The sequence below is a fragment of the Lepidochelys olivacea genome, assembly GCF_965140295.1.
Source record: "Lepidochelys olivacea isolate rLepOli2 genome assembly, chromosome: 8".
NCBI lineage: Eukaryota > Metazoa > Chordata > Testudines > Cheloniidae > Lepidochelys > Lepidochelys olivacea.
The window spans coordinates 64,829,236-64,849,451 of record NC_140418.1 but is presented as its reverse complement, the minus strand read 5'-3'; the positions used below and the strand labels follow the sequence as shown (position 1 = coordinate 64,849,451).

The window sequence follows — 20,216 nt, the reverse complement described above, 5'->3', positions numbered from 1 at the left end:
CATACAAACATACATGTATAAACATATTAGCTCTGAAAATGTTACTATTTTAATGAAGATGTTTTATTTTGAATTATCACTAATTTTTCTGTAATCGAAAAAAAACAGTAAAACACTTTTAAAGTGGTTTTTGCTTTTTGTTTGAAGCAATCAAAAAAATTCCAAACTGAACTCTCTGAAAAGAGATTTAGAAGAATTCTCTAAAACTTTAAATCTTCAATAAATTATTTCTTCTTTTTAAAAATATTTTAAAGTTCAGTGTTGACTGATGGGTATTAACCAAAAACAAAGTTGCAAAAAAATAAAGCCAGTGGAAATTTTTGGTTTATCAACTTATTCCCAACTTTATTCTCAACTCCGCTGCAATTTTTTTTTTGGAACAACAGTAAATTAATAAATTCAAATTTTGACAACTGAAGACAAAGACATTCACTCATTTTTTATTTGAATTTTGTTGGGAATGGCCAAGTAGTTATTCTTGGTAAGCAATGTGTACTGAATAGGAATGAGCTGAATCTAATAAATATTGAATTTACTTTAAGCTAAATATCTTATAAATTAGAAGAATATTTAGATCAGTACATTAACTAATAAATGGCAACATTAGTTTTTTAAAAACTAAAAGATTACAACCCCATTCCATTTTATTGAGTCTAAATCCTTAAAAAAATAATTCTCATTTACTTTTGCCTTTCAGAACTAGAGGTTGAGATAAATTCTCTATATGAATTTTGGCAGCAGAGCAGATATCACAAGTTTGGATAACCAAGATTTGCCTTTATATTTAAAAGGCAAGATGTTTCGCTTCTATAGAAAAAGCCAGTTGATCCATATTTTTGTTTAATTATTCCCAAAAGTGTGCTTTTTTGTTTTGTTGTTCTCATCATAATGTACTACGTTTTTTGTAAGGGCTGAGGACTCACCAATGTATTATCACACTTTTTCAGTAACAGAGTAAGATATTTCTAGGATTTCCAAGGGTGAAAATTCTAATTCTCAAAATTAGAGATATTGGTACCATACCATCACAGTCAGCCCATGCCTGCTGGTAATTTATAGTTTTGTCTAGGATGGAAATTTAACTTTGGGAACGGGAACAGCACTGATAACTACACTCTAGATCAATGGAGGCTCAGAACAAAATCTTTTCTTGGATATGCAGAGACATGTGGGTCCTATATTGTATCACAAGGAGGATTTGGTCCTGCAAATGTTTAAAAAGAGACATCCTCACTTTCCGGAAAAGGAGGGCATCAGCTCAAACTCCACAAATTATCTCTCAGCATTGGCCTGAGTGCAGAATCATCACAATTGTGAATCAAGAGTTTAAAGAAAGGTGGGTTGGGGTAGAAAAGAGCATCTCAAAATGACAGATTACTGAGAGAAAACCGTCCATCCTCTCAGGATGTTTATATTTACTCACAACCAAGGACGGTCAAGAAGGGATGGTCTCTTTCCTATGAATGGGAGGGTTGATGGTGGGGGGAAGTTTTACAAACACCAAATTCAATAACACAGCCAGAAGAATAAGTAGAAGGGAAAAGAATGGTTTATTTAAACTTTTAGACTGTTATTCCACCCTAACTTCCCAAGAACAATATTTTTACAGTACGTAAGTTTAATGATGGTATTCTGACAACCTAAGTACTGCATATGACATAATGCCATCTATACTTACAGATGGCTTATGCGTTTGACATTGTTTTTTATTCCAACATACCATGTAAATTTGCCAATTTAAAAAAAGCGGTGAGAAAAGGAAACTAAAAATTGTAATTACACAACAATTTGGCTTGATATACCACAGCACATTTCATACTTTTATTATCCTTTTTGTACAACTGTTAAATTGTATCTGAACTCAAGATTTCCAGAGAAAACAATGCCTTCAAAACTTTCACTCTTTGCACCTATTAATAAATATCATGATTTAGTGTTCTGATGCACTTTCTGTTGGCACAATTCATTTAACATTGAAAAACAAGTTTAATAGTAATCTGGCTCTTAACAGGTTACAGATCTACAGCTTTTGTTGCTCTAAAACATAAAACAAGTAACTGGCAGTGAGAAATGTGCCAGAAAGAGGCTTCACAGAATCCGCAGGGGGCAGCTGAAAACACTGAGGTTTGAAGGTTCATAGTTTACCAAAAGCAAAGGTAATTTTAACCAGTAGCTCTGGGAAATCTGCTGATACATTAGTGGTTTGATATGAGTGTGAAAGATTGATGATAGGGAAAAAGAAGAACAAATGCTAGCATTTTACAGAGTTTAGCCTAGTATAACACTTTAACTGCAATACAAACTGAAGCCTCCAATGACCAAGAAGTGAAACAAAGCCAAGATATTATTATAGTATAAATTCTTCCTCACTGAATTCTCAGAAACCACCTAAAGATGTCGAAAATAGTTATATCCCTTTAAAATCAGCTTGTAGCATGATACAAACAGAAAACAGATACATTATTTTGATACTTTAAACACTAAAGGCATTACAGCATATTCTAAAACATAAGAATATTGAGATTCTTCTAATGTACTGCTAGTAAACAAATAACAGATTTAATTAAAACATGTTATTTTCCTAAATCATTGTTTTTGTATTTAAAAGATGTTTTCATCATGAATAACACTACGAAGAAACATTACTTTCTTCACCAACAGAAAGAGGGAGTGGGATGCTAGAAAAGAAAGATCTAATACATAAAGTAGATCAATATTTGAAAAATTATAAAATCCGTAAGTTTACTGCTCTATTTAGTTAACGCAGCTTTAAAGTTGGGAAATTCTTTTTAGTAAGGTCTATTACTATTAAATAATAATGGAATGGCTGATATTGGACTGAATTAATGAAGAATTAAGAGGGTAATATAATGCCCATGAACATGGATTTCTGGGTAACAGATTTGTCAAACTAACTCGATTTTTATTTTTGATAAGATCGTCAGTTTGGCTGATAAAAGTAATAGATTTCTATAAGGAATTTGACTTCATTCCACACTACATTCTGACACACACAAAAGATTAAAATCTCAATAATTGAAAGGTCTCAAAACATAACTATAAACAGAGAATCATCATTAAGTGGGTGTGTTTCTTCTGGCATCCCACAATATCAGATCTTGACCCTATGCTATTTAACATTTTTGTCAATGAACTAGAAGCTAACAAAATTATTACTGATAATGTTTGTAGAGGACATAAAGACTGGGGTAGTGGTAAATAGTGACGACGACAGGTCACTGGCACAGAGCAATCTGGATCACTTGCAAAGCTGGGCTCAACTAAACAATATAGATTTAAACACAGCCAAATGTAAAGTCATACATCTAGGAACAAAGACTATAGGTCATGCTTAGGATGAGGGATTCTATCCTGGGAAGCAGTACCTGAAAACAATTTGAGGGTTATGGTGGCTAATCAGCTGAGCTTGAGCTCCAAACCTCTGTCCAAAAGGGCTAAAGAAATTCTTGGATGCATAAATGGGAATTTTGAGTAGGAGTAGACAGGTTATTTTACCTCTGTATTTGATTCTGGTGCAATCGCTACTGAATAGTGTGTCCAGTTCTGCTGTGCACAACTCATAAAGGATGTTGTAAAACCGAAAAGGCTTCAGAGAAGAGCCATGAGAATAATTAGAGGATTGGAAAACATGTATTATAACAACAGACTCAGGGAACTCAATCTATTTAGCTTATTAAAAGAGAAGATTAAGGAGTGACAATTAAAGTCTGTAAATACATACATGGGGAACAGAAATCTGGTAAGAGGGCACTTCAATTTAGCAGACAGAAGTATAACACGATCTAATGACTGGAAGTTGAAGCTAGACAAATTCAGACTGGGAAAAAAGCACCATTTTTAAAAAATGAGGGAAATTAACAAATGGAACAATTTCTATATACTCTATTCAGCTGGCTGAACCTGAACCTGAGTAAGACAGAGATAATGCTGGAGGGAAGAGGATAGTATTTTAAAATTTTGCAGCCACGGTTCCGTCTCCTTTGGTTGAAGAGACACACCCACAACTGGTCAATTCAGACCATGGTTTAGGACTTTTTTTTTTTTTCTGTGTGAGAGCTCAGATTCCTCGCGGGCACTGAGCTCTCACACAGCAGCATCTGTAATTAACACTTTCCATCATCTCTAGTTGGCTGTAAGACTCCATCCCACCAGATGATGACCTTGCCTCAGTTATTCACTCCACCTCTCAATTGGACTACAGCAACATGATATGCCTGTGCAACTTACAAAACTAACTAGAACAGAAAGCAGCAGTGTTTCTCCTCAGCAACAAAGGCAACCATACGCACGTCAAATGCGTCCTTCACTCCATACAATGGCTTCCCAAAGTATTTCAAATCAAGTTCAAGGTTGCAGTTATTATTATCTGTATATTATCACAGCACTTATGAGCCCTAGCCATGGACCAGTACCCCACTGTGCTAAGCACTGTACAAACAGAACAAAAAGATGGTCCCTCCCACAAGGAGCTTACAATCTAAGTGTAAGACAAGAGGCAGCAGATGGCTAGAGACAGACAGATGGAGGAGTACCAGGAAACAATGATATAATGTTAGTCACCATGATAGACAGAGCTCTCAGCACACCAGAGGCTTAATCATTATCAAGACTTTTGTAGGCATCATGGCAAAGGAGCACTTAAGGAAGGATTTGTAGGAGGATAACAAGGTAGCTTTGAGGATGTTAACTAGGAGATCCTCCCAAGTATCAGGGCAGTAAGGGAGAAAGCATAATGAATCTTGTTTGAAAATTTAACAAGACAGTGATGGAGGCTGCATCATGGGCCAGTTGGAGGCAGGAGTTGATATCTCAGTAACAAGTAAGAGATGGTAGGTCAGGTGAGGACAAGCCAGGAGGGCTCTGAAAGAGAAGATAATTAGCTTATGTTTCATGTGATACAGAAGGTGGAGCTAATGAAGGAATGCAAAAAGAGGGGTGACAAAGTTACAGGTTAGAAAAGGGATCTTTGCAGTTGTATTCTGTATGGATATAAGCAGGGCAAGATTGTTTTGTCAAGGCCAAAGAGAAGGATACTGCAGTAATCGAGATGCAAGATAATGAGATCCTGGATGAAAGAATTTTAGCTGCGTGGATGGTAGGAAAGACTGTTTATCTTAGAGATTCAGACAAAATCTGTAAGTTTAGACATAGCTTGGATGTGAGAATGTACAGAGAGGTGTTGAAGGTGACACCTAAAGTTATAGGCCTGAGTGACAGGTGGGAAGGTGGTACTGTCCAAAGTGATCAAGAAAAGAGGTAGTAGGGAGGGTTGGTTGGGAGGTAGGCGAGATTAAAAGCTTTCTTTTAGTCATATATAGCTTGAGCTGACAGCTAGACTTCCACAAGACGTGAGAGACAGGCTGAGATTTTAGTTTGGACAGAAGGAGAGAGGTCTGGGTAGAGACGGTAGTTGAATTTGTATTTGCAGATGAGATTACCCAGAGATAAGATGTAGAGGGAGAAGAGAAGACCAAGAATAGAGCCCTATAGAGCCCTGACAGAAAGTTGGGGGAGAGGAGAAGGAGAAGGATCCTGCAAAGGATATGCTGAAGGAGCAATTAGAGAAGTAGGAGAAACACCAGGAAACGACAGAGTCAGAGAAGCCAAGAGAGGCCAATATTTCAAGAGAAGAGCACAAGTGAAAGAGTCAAAGGTGGCTGACAGGTCAAGGAAAATAAGGATGGAGTGGTGGTTCTAAGATTTGGCTACGAAGAGGATGAGAGAACAAAACATGTGACAGGTGTTAGTCACTTTCCTTAATAAATACACTACTAGAAGATGGTCAGATGCTACAGTGATGAGTGTGGTATAAGAATCTACGGAGAACAAAATGGCATAGACTAGGTATACTAGAACCCCATGATCCCTCCTGGACTTTATGAATCTTTTGGATTGGTTGGCATTTGTGCTCTCAAAATAGCATTGAGTCTTTTGCCTTAGTTGAACATGTGTACTCTGTAGATCAAAGAATAGCATCTCATTTTTTATTTTATTTTGCTAAACATTTAAAGTAGTTCAAAATTGCTCCTCCTCAGAATGAGGTGAATTCAAAGCACTGCCAGTCACTAGCCTCATCCATAAACTGAGATAGTTAGTTCTGCCAAATTATGGGCTAGTTTGAAGTATCATATGCATGCATGCCATCTGGCCCTGCCCACATCAGAAAGGGATGTGTGCATGCCTTCACTGCAGCATTGTCTTCCCAACTCCTGGACCCACAGAGGATCCATCACAGGGCCAGAGAGCAATGTGTAAGGAGGAGGAGCAGGGTCAAGGGTAGCTGCATTATCTTGTCTATGGCCCATGTTCATTTTGTATAACCATCCAGATGTAGGTTGGAACCCTGACAGCATAGCTCCATTGGCACTATGATGCCATGGGGATGAAAGTCAGGGGGTGCTCAAGCCAATGTGGCATCACTAAAAAATGCAGATGGCCCTGTGCTTTCAGTGCATCTAGGGGGTTTTGCAGGGTTTGGGGGCCTTTCTGACCTTCCTCCCCGCCCCCAGAAAGCGCTCTCTGGCCATGTATGTGGAGGTTGAGAGATATTCCGCTGCCTAGCAGGAACAAAGCAGCAACCTAGCAAAGTTTCACTGAAGAAGTGAAGTGCTCTATTGCTTTTCTATTGAATTCTAATCTACATTCCTGAACTCTACGGCTACCACTAACACCATTAGTAGATTTAACTTAGAAGTGTAGGCAAAGGGAATAGTCACATATATAAATCTGATTTGGAACTACAACATGACTACAGGCTGGCACCCGTAGAGCCATGTACTGGCATGCTGAGAATGAAAACTCAGGCTGATCCTTGCTTCTAATAAAGGCCATAAGATGTGCTATGGAGGAAAGGCATTCAGCTCTGGAAAGGTTGGTGGAAAGAAAAAAATGAGGGAAGTGTATCTTATATTGTTCTGAAATACCCTTCTAACCAACCCAGGTGCAGTGCATTCTAACTTCAGTGGGTATTATGACCAGCCTTCTACCAAAAGGGAGATTGACTCAGTGGGTTTGTTTGTTTTAAAAAGGAAGAATCTCAAAAGTTAAATACACACACAACAGAAACCCCTATTTGTTTGATAAGGCTATACAATTAATAATGCCATTATCTAAGCCTAGCCAGACCACTTTAACTATTGAAATTTGCTTTAAAATCCTTACATTTATTTTGAAGTTTGAATAGGGTTTTTTTTAAGTTGCAATTAAAAGCAATACCATTTAAATTTAGAAGTTATATATAGTTAAGGAGAATTTTAGTATATTTCTTTATATATGTCAAAACCTGAATATACTCTGCTGGTGTAGTTAAAAAAAAAAATCTCTAGATGAAGACATAGATTGGTGATTGGACAAAGTTTTTAGTTCACTAATTTTTTTGTGTGTAGGAGGGTTGGAGCGGGAAATAGCCAAAAGAAAGGCCACTTTCAAGAAAGGGTAGTTTGGGGAAACTAGTAACAGAAGTACCAAGAGAAATGAAATTCAGAAATAACAAAAGAGGATTGTATTAAGGATATTAGGAAAGTGATTATGATAAATCAGTGCTTAGTAGATGTTATAAAGTTGATATCAGTGTTTACAATGTATGGTCTTACTTTTATGAGTTTATACATCAGCCACAAAATTTTCTCCCCCACGCTGAGTTTAAATTATGGAAAGAAAAAAGAAGCAACTCCCTACCCTGCAACAAAACCCAGCACCCCAGTTGAAAAAACACCTTTTTTGCTCTCTTCTCCCTTTCCTGCTGATTCTTAGGTTTGTAAAAGAGGACTTGAAGTTTTGTTTTTTTTTTAACCACCTAGCTCAGTTTCCAAGCACCTTGCAACCACTCCCCCATGGTGAACCTAAAAAAAAAAAAGAGTTGAAACAACTGTTTGTCTTTCCTACCTTTTTGATTTATAACTCAAAGGAATAGGCCAGCTCTTCTCCCTCCATCACTGACTTTTGCCTCCTCTGCATGCTCCCTTTTTACTGAACATTGTAGATCAGGACTTTTTGGCTCCCACAAATAGAGTACAAGAATGTTGGTTCCCACTACAGCCTGTTCACATTGCTGTTTTATGTACTGTATTTTATTTACAAACATTAGCAGGGCCTAAGCCAGGACAAGTAACATGGAAGAATGCTGCAATATTGCCTCAACTGGCCACTGGCATATTATAGCAGGCAAACAACAATATTTTTAAATAAAATAGTATATTACCTAATCTTGACTTGGAGTTTTTTAAATTATATCCAAAGTCAAGAGAGAGGAAGCCAGGTAAAAAGAAGATGCCCCACTATTTTTGTTTTTTATATGGGGTGACACTTAATCTCACTTAATCTCAGTTTTTCCCCTGTAATTATTGTTGGTGTTAATATGTGGCAGTTTCTGCTTATAGCAGGAATCTATAATAAAAAGGAAAAACTGGAATGTGTAGATGAGTGTCCCAAAGGTTTCCTGGATGACAGGGACTTGGCTGATTATACTGCCAAAATTATAGAGTGTAAAGTCTGCTTTCTGAAATGAGAGTTTATAATACACTTGTTTTGGCTCTTTAAAATCCAGCAATTACCTAAAGCTCCCTGAGCTCTTGGATACTATTAATATGAATAAAATTTTTGTCATGGGTCTTATAGCCTTGGCCGTTCTCTTGAGTGGTTTTAAGGCTGCTGCAATGCCCTTTGAAGTCAATGGCAAGGGGTCTATTGAATTCAGTGAATAGTGCATTAGGCCATTAATGAGATAAACACAAGTTCTTTTTCTGACTTGCTCCAGAACATGAACTACAACTAGATATCCTACTAAGCAATCCTGCAAAATTCCATTGGGTATCCTAGAACAACCTCTACCTTCACAGTCAATGAGAAATAATCTGCTTTCTTGGGATTAGGCAGTCATGAGCAGACAGATATGTTTACAGTATAGGTTTAAAAAGTTTTAAAGCAATTCTCAGTTTAGATGGCCAACAACATCTAAGTGGAGATTCCCATTCATTTTGTATAATGTTGTTTAAGATTTGATTAACTGAGATTCTGAAGGATTTTGAACCCCTAATTTATTTAAGATTTTGGATTTGTAACATGCACCCCTCCACACACAGCTTCAAGCACATATATATAATTTAACCAATATATTTAACTTCCTTTTCCCCCCCAGAGTAAACAGAACCATCCCCTAATACAATCTATCAATTAGTTATCTGTTCCCACAACAACTTCCCTTTCTAAATATAGATTACCTACTGAGAACTATTCCTCTTTACCGTACTTATATTTAGATTTAACCATTTGTAGACTATCCCTCAACACTTTAAAAACAGAGAATCTCTGTGTCTCCCTTGGTATCATTTTCTCAAGAAGTCTATTCCATTTCTTTAGATTTTAAATAATCTCCTCAAATGACACCCAAAAGATGTGAATTTTCTGCAAATGCTTTTGGTATGGTGAATATAATGCTACTCTTTATGACTGATCCAATTCCCATACAAAAAAGAATTGGGTGTTTTTAGATGTTCTTTTGTACTCTTATAACTCAAAAAATATTCTCCCACATTCTTTTTTTTTTTTTTTTTTTTTTTTAAAGAATGTTTGCTATTCAAAATTCTAAATCCTGATCTGCCCATCCCATTCTCCCTGGACACTACAAATTGGAGGCTGGGGTGCAGGTCATCATGCTAAATAAAAATCCTATTATGTCTTCACAGGGAATAAGTATCAAAACATGATATACTTTAATTTGTAAATTATATATTTAAGAAAGGTAATTTTTTTTTTGCTATTTTGCATTGTGTTTACAGGAACCAGATTAGGTAATAAAATATCTGTGCTCCATATGCAGCTCTCCCAAATTGGCTAAATACTATGTAACCATATTTTGTCAAGTGACAATGTATCAGTCTAATTTTGGTATCTAATCTTTTTAAACAGGAAGATGTACTTATCTGGCTTTAAAATGTCATGATATTTGTTTTTGTTCTGTTAGAATATGAGCAAAATCTAATTTAGCAATATCGAACCTTTTACATTTCATATCTCCTCAAAGTGCATGTCACCAACAAATGTTCCACATTCCATTTATAAATTCATTTTGCATACCCGATTATAGTATTTTTTCCTCAGCTGATTAAAGGGTCAGCGCAGTCTTTAACTCTGTTGAAATTCATTCTTTAGTCTTACTTTTTATTACACCTCGATAAAATGCTCTGTTTACAATAGGTACGGATTTGTTCTAAACAGACATCTTTTATTAAGTAGTCCGAGGGCAAAGCAACAGGAAACTGAGTGTGAAACAGGTATCATTACAGCTTAATACGGTTTGACCAGGGGACTAACAAAACAAAACCAGTTGGGTTAACACAATATAAAGAAATTACGTCTACATGAATAAAATTTTATCTTATCTTGCAACAAAATCATTTTGCATGATATTCTTACCTAAAGAATGTGCAGCTGTAGTTTTGGAGCTGAAAAATCGTCCAAGTCCAAGGTCTCCAAGCTTTACTACTCCTGTAGCTGTAATGAACACATTAGCTGGCTTTATATCTATGAAGAGAAAAACATTTTGCAGTGTTATCAATAAACCCTACTGCACCATCAATAATACATGTAATGAGTCTTGTAATTTTGTATAATGTTAATCAAATCAAATGACAGTACTGTTTAGAAAATCTTTTAAGCATTTAATAAAATGTGAATTCGGGATTTTAAAAATTCTAATTAACTTTTGTGGCTATAACTCAAGTTACTTTTACTGGTTGGGCTGATTTCACTATAGAAACAAAAACGGAGCAATGAAAAACAACAAATAAAAAAAGCAACACATAAAACAGTTTTAGCTCTAAAACTACAAAATATGCACATGCTGATAATACCTATTGTTATATAAACTATTTAAGTCTTAACCCTGCCCTTTGGAGACAACAGCAGCATTTTAAAAAGGTACCTGACACTAGTCTCCTAAATAAGTTTGACCTGCTTTTTTTTTTTTAATTGTCAAGTACCCTCAGCTGTCACTGAGATCAAGAACAACAGCTCAACAGTTCAAAAGCAGAACTTTTGAAAATCAGGTCAAGTTTATGTATGAACATAACAATAGGCACCCTTCTTAAAAAAAACCCTGATCTGCATGATTTTAACTTTTGTTGGAAACATGGAAAATGCTACTATTCAATACACTACCATTTAACTTACTTAAGGTTCCCTATAAGGCATGCTTACCATGTGGGAACTTTCACCTCCTCCTTTCCACACACTTACTTTTTCAGGCTTTTGGCCTTTCATCCATGCATGTGTGTTTAATAGGATCACAAGAACAGCAATTTGCAGGGGTGGCTGGTAACTAGGGACTGATGGGTCCAAGTGTGGTTTATCTATTGAACGGTGCATGGGAGGACTTAGACAGAGGTGAAGTTCAGAAGGGCTAGTGGTGGGAGGACAGACTGGGGTGGGAGCTAGTGATGTGACGGCATTGAGCCAGGGGCTGAATAGGAGGGGGATGCAGGGCCACATGTGGACAAGGGTAGGTGGGTGGCTGAGTGGGGGTGCAGGGCCACATGGATTCAGGGGGGAGTAGGGTGCAGGGACAGGGAAGGAGGGGTGGCTGAGTGGGGGTGCAGGACATGGAAAGGACAGGAGTGCAGGGACACATGGGGACAGGTGCAGATGTTCCTGACTGAATGGGAGAGGCTAGGGGTCAGCATGCGGAAGGCTTCCCAACTCCCTAACAATTCCTCCCCCAACCAACAAAACCCCTGTTCCATACTTCTCCCACCCATACCCAACAGCCCTCCAGCTTCACTCCCAGGCTCCTTCCCATCAATTACTTCCCTCTCAGCTCCTCTGTTACCCCTGACTCCCCAAAGACTTTGCACTGCTTCTGAGGGGTGTGTGAAATACATTTCTGGATTGTAGTTTAAATGAATTATTACTCAAAGTTTGGTATTAGTATGCCTAGTAAGGAATCTATTTGTCAAAAAACATTTCCTGAATCTTTTTTGTTGTCTCTATTGCTATAGACATACTTGCTGACAGGTATTTTGAAATAAATTACCAAAATAATTGAAACTGGAGTGATTATATTGTGTTGTTTTGACAAATAAAATATGCAGAATTTTAAAATATTGTGGGCAGAATTTTTAATTTTTTGGTGCAGAATTCCCCCGGAGTATCATATATCTTTTAAAAAGAAATCCTTTCTATTTTTAAAGTTACTTATAAAATACTGCAACAACACACACATTGTGTTAGCTACTTGTCGAAATTGACTCTTTTAATATGTTATTTGGTATCATTTGCATTGAACCTCCCAAGTTCTCTCATATATTTAATACTTGTTAAAGATGCAATATCTATGATCCTATGTTACCTCTATGCATGACACGACGAGAATGCATATGTTCCAATGCACTGCACAGCTGAACAAAGTACTTCCAAACTGTCCTTTCAGGAATCAACCTCTTCTGTTTCTTAAAATGCTTTATAAAAGAAAACAGAGAAGTACTGAAAACCTATTACAGAATTAACTGAGAAAACAGGTAAACTCTTAATTAAAAGCTATTAAGACAGAGCTCACTTAATTTGAGCAAAAGTTTCTAGGGCTATTTCCAGATATGGAAGTTCAACTTCTCCCTGAAATAGTAACATATAATACACCAGCACAGGATGTGCTGACATTAATCAACAAATACAACACTATACTGAACGTTAAGCTGTTTAAAATAAATCCACAGTCCTAAGGAAAGTTCATATAATGTTTATTTAACAAAGTTACATTTTTCAGAGGAAAAAAAGCCTCAGTGGAGGGAAATGGGGGTGGAATGTTGTAGTGCAGAATCAATCTGCCATATAATGGATAAAAGACAGCAGTAAGGAAAAGTTACTAAAGGAATTCTCAAAATAAAGAAGTTTTCACCACCAAAATTAATTTCTATAGGCTTTTATTCTCATGAGCCTAGAACGAAGAAAACAAATACCAACGATACACATTCATAAGCTGTCAAAATTATGTAACTCAATTTTAGAAGCCATAGAGTATGTAAAATTGGGAACACAGGAACTGTGTAGGTCTAAGAATTTAAAATACTTCAGTCAGTCAATTTGCCTCTCCTGTTCAACTTTTTTCCAGTTAAATGGCTACACCAGGTAAAATTCAACAATGTTCATCTCTTTCAAATACTGTATTCAAGGATGGCAAATAGCTGCCGAGTTCTCCATAACTGCATATTGAGAACCCATAATAGCCAATTCTAGAACATGAAAGTTTGACAATTTTAAAAACTTTGCTGCCAGAGGTGGGTACGCTTAAATGAAAACTTCCCCAGAAGTCTGCTGTTTGTCTATCTATACTTGAGACATATATTACATACTTAGTTTGATAAGAAGGGCAAGCAAATTAGAAAAATCTTTTAAGGGATCCTAACAATCATACAGTAATCAGATCCTCTACTATTAAAAACAAAACCTTACAAATTATGTCAATAAAATACATATAGTATCAGCATTACACTTGACAGAAAGGTCATGTACAGATCAGTTATCAGTGCTGTAAGGAAGCAGCGATATTTTGTTCAGTGTCTTTAAAAAAAAAGGCAGAAAAACTGACTCTGTAGATAGGCTGCATCCTAACGCAACAACATAATGTCAGAGAGACCGGTATTATTAAAAGAGCAATAGCAAAATATACTGGAAATAAAGGAAATCATAAAATTTCACCAAAAATAGTAAGTTTAGTTCAAGACTATGTCAATATAAGTTTTTATTCGAACGAGCCAATGCTTTAAAATCAGTTCTTTAACTATAACTTTCATTCAGATTTGGATTCAATCCAAACAAACACTGTGTATCTGTTCTCCCCAGAGCTGAATTTGCATATCAGAGGATTGTTTGATGTCAACGGGAAGATGGAGACCAGGTTTCTTTTCATTTATAAACAAATACACAATACTATGTAAGTATATGTACATGAAAGCATACTTCCTTGATTCAAAATGAATTCTGAAAATTATCATAATTATAACTATGTACAATAAAAAAAATCTTCAAAATGTTCTTAAATAAACTGAACTTTAAGTACAAGCAAGCATGAAAAATTCACAAAACAAAGTATGCAGTTTTTTTGCATCTTATCCATAAAAAACCCTTTAAAAGTATAATGCACGTTTGTAAAAAAATAATTTTCTTTTAACATTTCATTCATTTGCCAGCTACACTGTTGTAGCACACTGTACACAAAATTCTAAAGAAATAGCTTAAGAATTCCAATGATTCAAGCATTCCACATTCATATAAATATGTGAAAGTGAATTGCTTTTGGGGTATTCTGACCTAACTAAAGTATGTTACTTTTGCATGACATTAACATACTCCTTTCTGAGGTCATCACTAATATTAAGTTGTTATAAATGTGAACTTTGATTTATTACTCATGTGAAAAGGATGGCATAAACAAATCTATCCGTTCTTTAAGCAAGCATTTTATTTAATAAAGGAACAAAACGTTATTTTCACTTGCTTACACTTAAAAATACTTCAAGTCTTTTAAAATAAATCTTCATAATATTTTGAGGGGTTATCACCTTGTTTTTTTAATTTCTGGCATATTTTTAATGTTTCCTTGGTCTGCCATGAACCAAGAAACAAACAATGAATGAAAGCTTGCGATATTAAAGCAAACTGATTTCACAGACACCAATTTCCAAAAAATAGCCTGCTTTTAGGGAACAGTTTTATTAAGAGCTTTGCTTTCTGCTGAGAGAAAAAAAACAAAACAAAAATGAAAAACTTTTGCTCACAGCTTTACCTTTTCACACATCTATTCTGTGTTGATGAAACACTATCCAGTTTCTTATGTGTATCTTACACTGTATGGCATCTTTTTAAGCATATTTAAGGAAAAAGAAGAGGCACAATAGCCCTGTTTTAATGTTTGGTGTTCCCTCTAGTCCTTCTTCCTTTTTTTTTTTTGAACACTCTATAATGTGAAAATGCAATTGTTCTGATGGTGGCACTGTTGGCCATCTCCTAAGGAAATGCCAAGGTACAAAGGACATGGACAAGAAAAATACCTCAGAATTGATTTCAGGTTGTGTCCGCACCCACTGCCCCTTTGGGAAAGCAGTATTTTAAAAGTTATTCTGTGTAGAAGTTGGACCCCAGTGTGGATTGATTGAGACAGAAAAAATAATTTTTGCTTTTACTGCAGGACTGGACTTTGTTGCAAACCAGAGAGTTTTCAGATAGCCTGATATCAAAGTAACTGGGTAGCTCAAAGTGACATGCTGTATAGCCATTGAATCCAAGCAGCACTTATTAGGGGCATGGAGGCCACATGGAGGGCACAACTGGTAGCCAAGTGGCAGTAATGTGTTCTCAGGATGTCTTCTTGTGCCCACTTCCAGTTTTTTTTCCCAATCATTCCATACCACCACCACTTCCTCCTCAAAAATCAAAGGGAATTTACTGCCCCAAAACATCAACAAATAAGAGTTGAGGTTGACTGGGAATGCCTTGTACCCCTACAGAATGTTAGCTTGAAAAAACAAAAACAAGCAAACAAATGCACTTATACTTAAATCTCCAAAAGGCATGAAATACCTAGTCAAGGTACAAAACCAGCCCTGTTTCACAACCTTAATTCTGCCCTTTTCAACCCATCCCTGACAGACATTGTAGCACTGTCTCCTTCCAGATGATATGGAACAATAGTACAACAGGAGAAACTGTCAGAGCATGTCCTCATTAAGGCAAATTTGAACACCAGGTTGCTATACCTGGCCTATCCTCAACCACTGCACCTATTCTGCACAAATCACTCCAAAGTTGTTAGATGTTACCATCCCTTGACCTCTGTCCTAAGGATTTCCTCTGGAATATTACCTGTACCCTGTAATGTATGGTCATACATGCTATTGGACTGTTGCTACCTTTTGGGGAATCTGCCAGCATAATTTATGAATTCTGTACGAGGTTATGAACTCTCTGTATGTATCTTTACCAAGGTGAAAAATCCATTTTGCACGTGAGGCTAGTTGTCCTTCCAACTCCAGGCTGGAATTAAATTCTAACAGGGGTAGGGACAAAGCAAAGTCTAACACCAGCGAGTAATTTAACTTAAATGCAAGACTACTATAATGTAATAGCGGCTAACAATAGATTGGCTCCCAACCAGAACTGATTGATCACAGGAGAAGTTGCCTGGGCTACAAAGTCTCATGCTGGTTGTCTGTGATGATCTGACTGAGGGACTGGAAGGTTATAAAAATGGCAAAAGCTACTTTATTGGCTCTGTTCTTTGGGATCATTTTTCTTCAGGTCAAGAAGAAGGCAAAGCAACCCAGCATGTAGGGGGCCTGATGAGACAGGGTACCCTGCCTACCTTCCTGAACACAGATGGTTCCCCAAGGGAATGGTGAGCTAGTGAGGGGCTAAAGCATTGTGTTCAGGATGTTTGTGGTATTCTAAATGACCTTTACTCTCTCGTGTGGCATGTGAGTAAGTAAGAGCAATGATGTCGGTGCAAAGTATGTATGTGTGTTATATGCTTCACAACTTGCTACAGGTCTCCCGAGAGAGTTGGAACAGGAAACCATCAGGCTCACAACTGGAGCTCTCGGTGAGGGCATGTTTAAGCAAACAGGGAAGTCTGAGAGGTCAACGCTGAATACAGGCTAGGCCTCAGGAGGGGATGCCAGACAGAGGGTCTGTGCCCAGTGACTGTGTGGCAGGCCCTAAAAACTGGGATAATGGCTGTGCTCCACTCAGGAGACTTAAGCACCTGGGGACCCATGGGCTGGGTTCCCTCAAAGCGTCTAGGCAAGTGAGGGCCCAAGAGGGAACACTTGATTGGGACATCCGACGACGGTTTCAAATCCCCACAGCAATAATAGATCATGCTCTTCTACTTGTACAAATGACATAACTCAGCACAGAAATGGGGGATTCAGGACCCGTTTGGCTGCAGACGTAACTCTCTTCATATCACAGTGTGAGTTATGGCAATCGGCTGCAAGTAATCCTTGTATCAGGCACAGTTGGAGTATAAGCAGATGAATGAGAATACTGTGGGACAACACACCACATGAAGTGGCATCATTTAGTCATTCCTCATGTCTGCTTATTAAAGGACAGCCTAGCTGAAACACACTTACAGTATAGCTCCTGTGGATCTAGCCACCCCCAGGTGCAGAGTTAAGGTTGTTGTGCAGACCTGATGCGTACCCTAACAATCTCCTGGTTTTCAGATGTTTAAGTAAGTGCATTTGATATTCTGTAAGGGTTGGAGACATCACTGATCATCCCAACTTGGTGTTAATTAAGTTCTAGGGCAGTGAATAATATTGACTGGTGGGTTTTGAAGTGGCTTACAAAGCCCTTCAGATCAAGTGATAAGTGGCATTCAGCCATTCCAGTCTGACAGCAATTCCATGAATGCTGGAAATAAACATGCCCACCTCACAGAAACCCTGACTGCCATCAGTTGTGTCGTCTGCAAGCTTTATTAATGGATTTCTATTTCTTTTAAGGCCATTGATAAAAATATTAAATATCACTAGACCAAGAACTGACCCTTGCAAGGTTCCATTAGAAACCTTGCACTCACTGAAGATTCCCATTAACAATTAAGTTTTGTGATGTTAGTTAGCCAGTTGTTAAGTTTTAAGGAATGTGGCAGACTATGCATTACCGGAAGTCTTTAAAATGAGACGGATATCTTTCTGAACAAAACATGACTTAGTTTAACCACAATTTATTGGGCTCAGTGAAGGAGTCACTAGATGAAATTTTCTGACCTGTCTTATGTAAGACTGTCACTTCTAGTCTTAATATTTATGAATCTATAAAAAAGGAAAATGAGATTTGTGACACTGTGTTCCTGCTGCCTCCCCCCCCATTATCTCTAGAGTCCCTGCAATAAGGTTTCCACTGAAACTGCACTCGGCTTGGCCTTCTCCTGGCTAAGTCTAAGGACCTATTCTCTATACTCACCTTTCTTGATCTACCTACCACTTTTGACATGGTCATTCCCAGCTTCTCACTCCCCTCCTGTTCCATTATCTCCTCCTTGGGTTTTCTTGACCCTTAGTCCCCCCTAGTTCACCTCGACCTGTTCCCACTTTGGGAGAGCGCCTCTGGGCTCTGCCCTTGAACCCCTTATCTCCCTAGACTTTATTCCTGAAGGGATAGAGTGGACTTTTTGCAGGACTGAAAGATGCAAATTGCTCTAGGCAAAAACTCCTGGCCAGAACATAAACTTCTGAGTAACTGACTTCATGATCCAACTTCCTTTTTCCGGTAGCCGCAACCCCAGCTTCACAAATTTCTGAAACAGTCATAGGGCCCTTTTCAGCACCAAAAAACTAGCTGTGGCAGCAGGCTCCCCCTGCTGAAGAGTTGCCAGACTTGACTGTTCCGCCTTGCTACTGGAAAAACACCAGGCAGAGCTACAGGTGATTCTGGGATAAGGACCCTGGTACCACCATTCTCCATTTTCCTACAGAGAGTGGAAGGGAGCAGACCTAGGGAGAACCAAAGGAAGGATTTTAAAAAAAAGAGTGGGATGAAATACTGATGAGCTAAGGAAATCTTAGCAACATGTGTTTTCTAAAGAAGAGAATAAATATGATGTGGGCAACAGGGAGGAAAAGAAGAGATTGCAGTAGTCAAGACAGGAGATAGAAGGCTGTGTGGCCAAAAAGGAAAAATAAGATTTTAGAAGTGTTTTGGAAGAAGAACTGGCACGATTTGGGCACTATTTTTAGTGTGCAGGGCATGGGAGAGGGAGTCATCAGAAATTAATCCTTGTATTATAGACCTGGGTGTTAAGATCAGAGTCCCACGTTGTCTGCAGATGCTCCACTGTAGGTTTTCTGTATTTTTAAAAATTATATTATTGTATTACCATGTACCACATTCTAATTTTGATATTTTATCAGAGAGATGGCATTCTAACAGATTTGCCTGGGTCTCATCAGTTCTGGAATTCAAATTGCCTACCGTTGGCATTGGAATCAGTTTTTCCGACCAACATCCCTGGATTTCCTATCCAAAACAAAAACCAGAATTTTCATCCAAACCTAAAGTCACTTCTCCTAGCAGCACGGATCTCAGCAGTATTTGCTAAACAAAACAAAACAAAGGTTGCTCATACTGTAGTTCAACATTTAAAGAGTCTCAACTGACCTAATGCTACAACTAACACAACAAAAGAGACTCTTCTGCATATACTGGACACCTGAGAATATCTGCTGTTGCTAATAAACTGAACATATACAAGAGAAACAGCTACTTTATTATACATGATTTGACAAAGTATCTATTAATTTTCTTTCAATTACTTACATTTTAGTAATTTTTCCAGCATCTAAAACTAACTTTTATAGAGGTATTTCCATAACAAAAAAAATCATTACATTATATATTTCTTTGTACTTTATGAAACATCGGTAAAAGTTGTTTGTATACTCAGTTACTGAAATACAGTACGTTTTTCCCCCACGTCAGGAGAGAGTGCCTCTGATATGAAATACTTCGGTCCTACAAGAAAAGGAGTACTCAAGCCACATCGGATGAAGTGATCTGTAGCTCACGAAAGCTTATGCTCAAATAAATTGGTTAGTCTCTAAGGTGCCACAAGTACTCCTTTTCTTTTTGTGAATACAGATTAACACAGCTGCTACTCTGAAACCTGCCATTATAAGAGAGAATTATTTAAAATGCTTTGATGTTTTCCACTTTTTAACATATACAGATTCTTCTATATGCATACTGTATAAAAATACTTCAGTAAAAGGAAAAAGTTTATGCCCCTTTTTTCCTTCTATTTGGCACTAACTCTTCTCTCACTACTTCTCTTGCTAATGACTCATGGTTCTTCATTACTTTCAAAAGTCTATATAATCTATGAGGGCCACTCCATTTTCTTCTTCTCAAAGCCTTGAGACAGCCACACTTTAGTTTTCTGAATTTAACTAGGATTCCTGGAAGTTTCTGACTGAACCTCATTTTAGTTACCGTAGATTTTCCAACTGGACTAATCACTTTTCCAGTATCAGGCTCATTTACTATCTTTCCCTGCAGATCAGTCCGTCCATAATCACTCAGCTCCACTGATGCTTTAAATCACTCTTGAAAGCAAAAACTTTTTATGTTAGAGATGGATATCGTCCATTGAAAATAGAAAGTTTCATCTTAGAGCCAAGGAGGCGAAATTTCAAAGCATT

General features: G+C 37.4%; 1 protein-coding gene across 6 annotated transcripts in view; it reads right to left on the bottom strand.

The window, feature by feature from the left end:
• Positions 1-20,216, bottom strand: part of NEK7 (NIMA related kinase 7) — a 131,592-nt gene that overhangs the window by 21,989 nt on the left and 89,387 nt on the right. For all 6 annotated transcript variants that reach the window (XM_084638031.1, XM_084638032.1, XM_084638027.1 and 3 more), the window contains 2 exons: positions 12,365-12,473; positions 10,435-10,542 (listed from right to left, as the gene is read on the bottom strand). In XM_084638031.1, the coding sequence (XP_084494157.1) occupies positions 10,435-10,542; positions 12,365-12,473 (217 nt within the window). The remainder of the gene's footprint in view (positions 1-10,434; positions 10,543-12,364; positions 12,474-20,216) is intronic.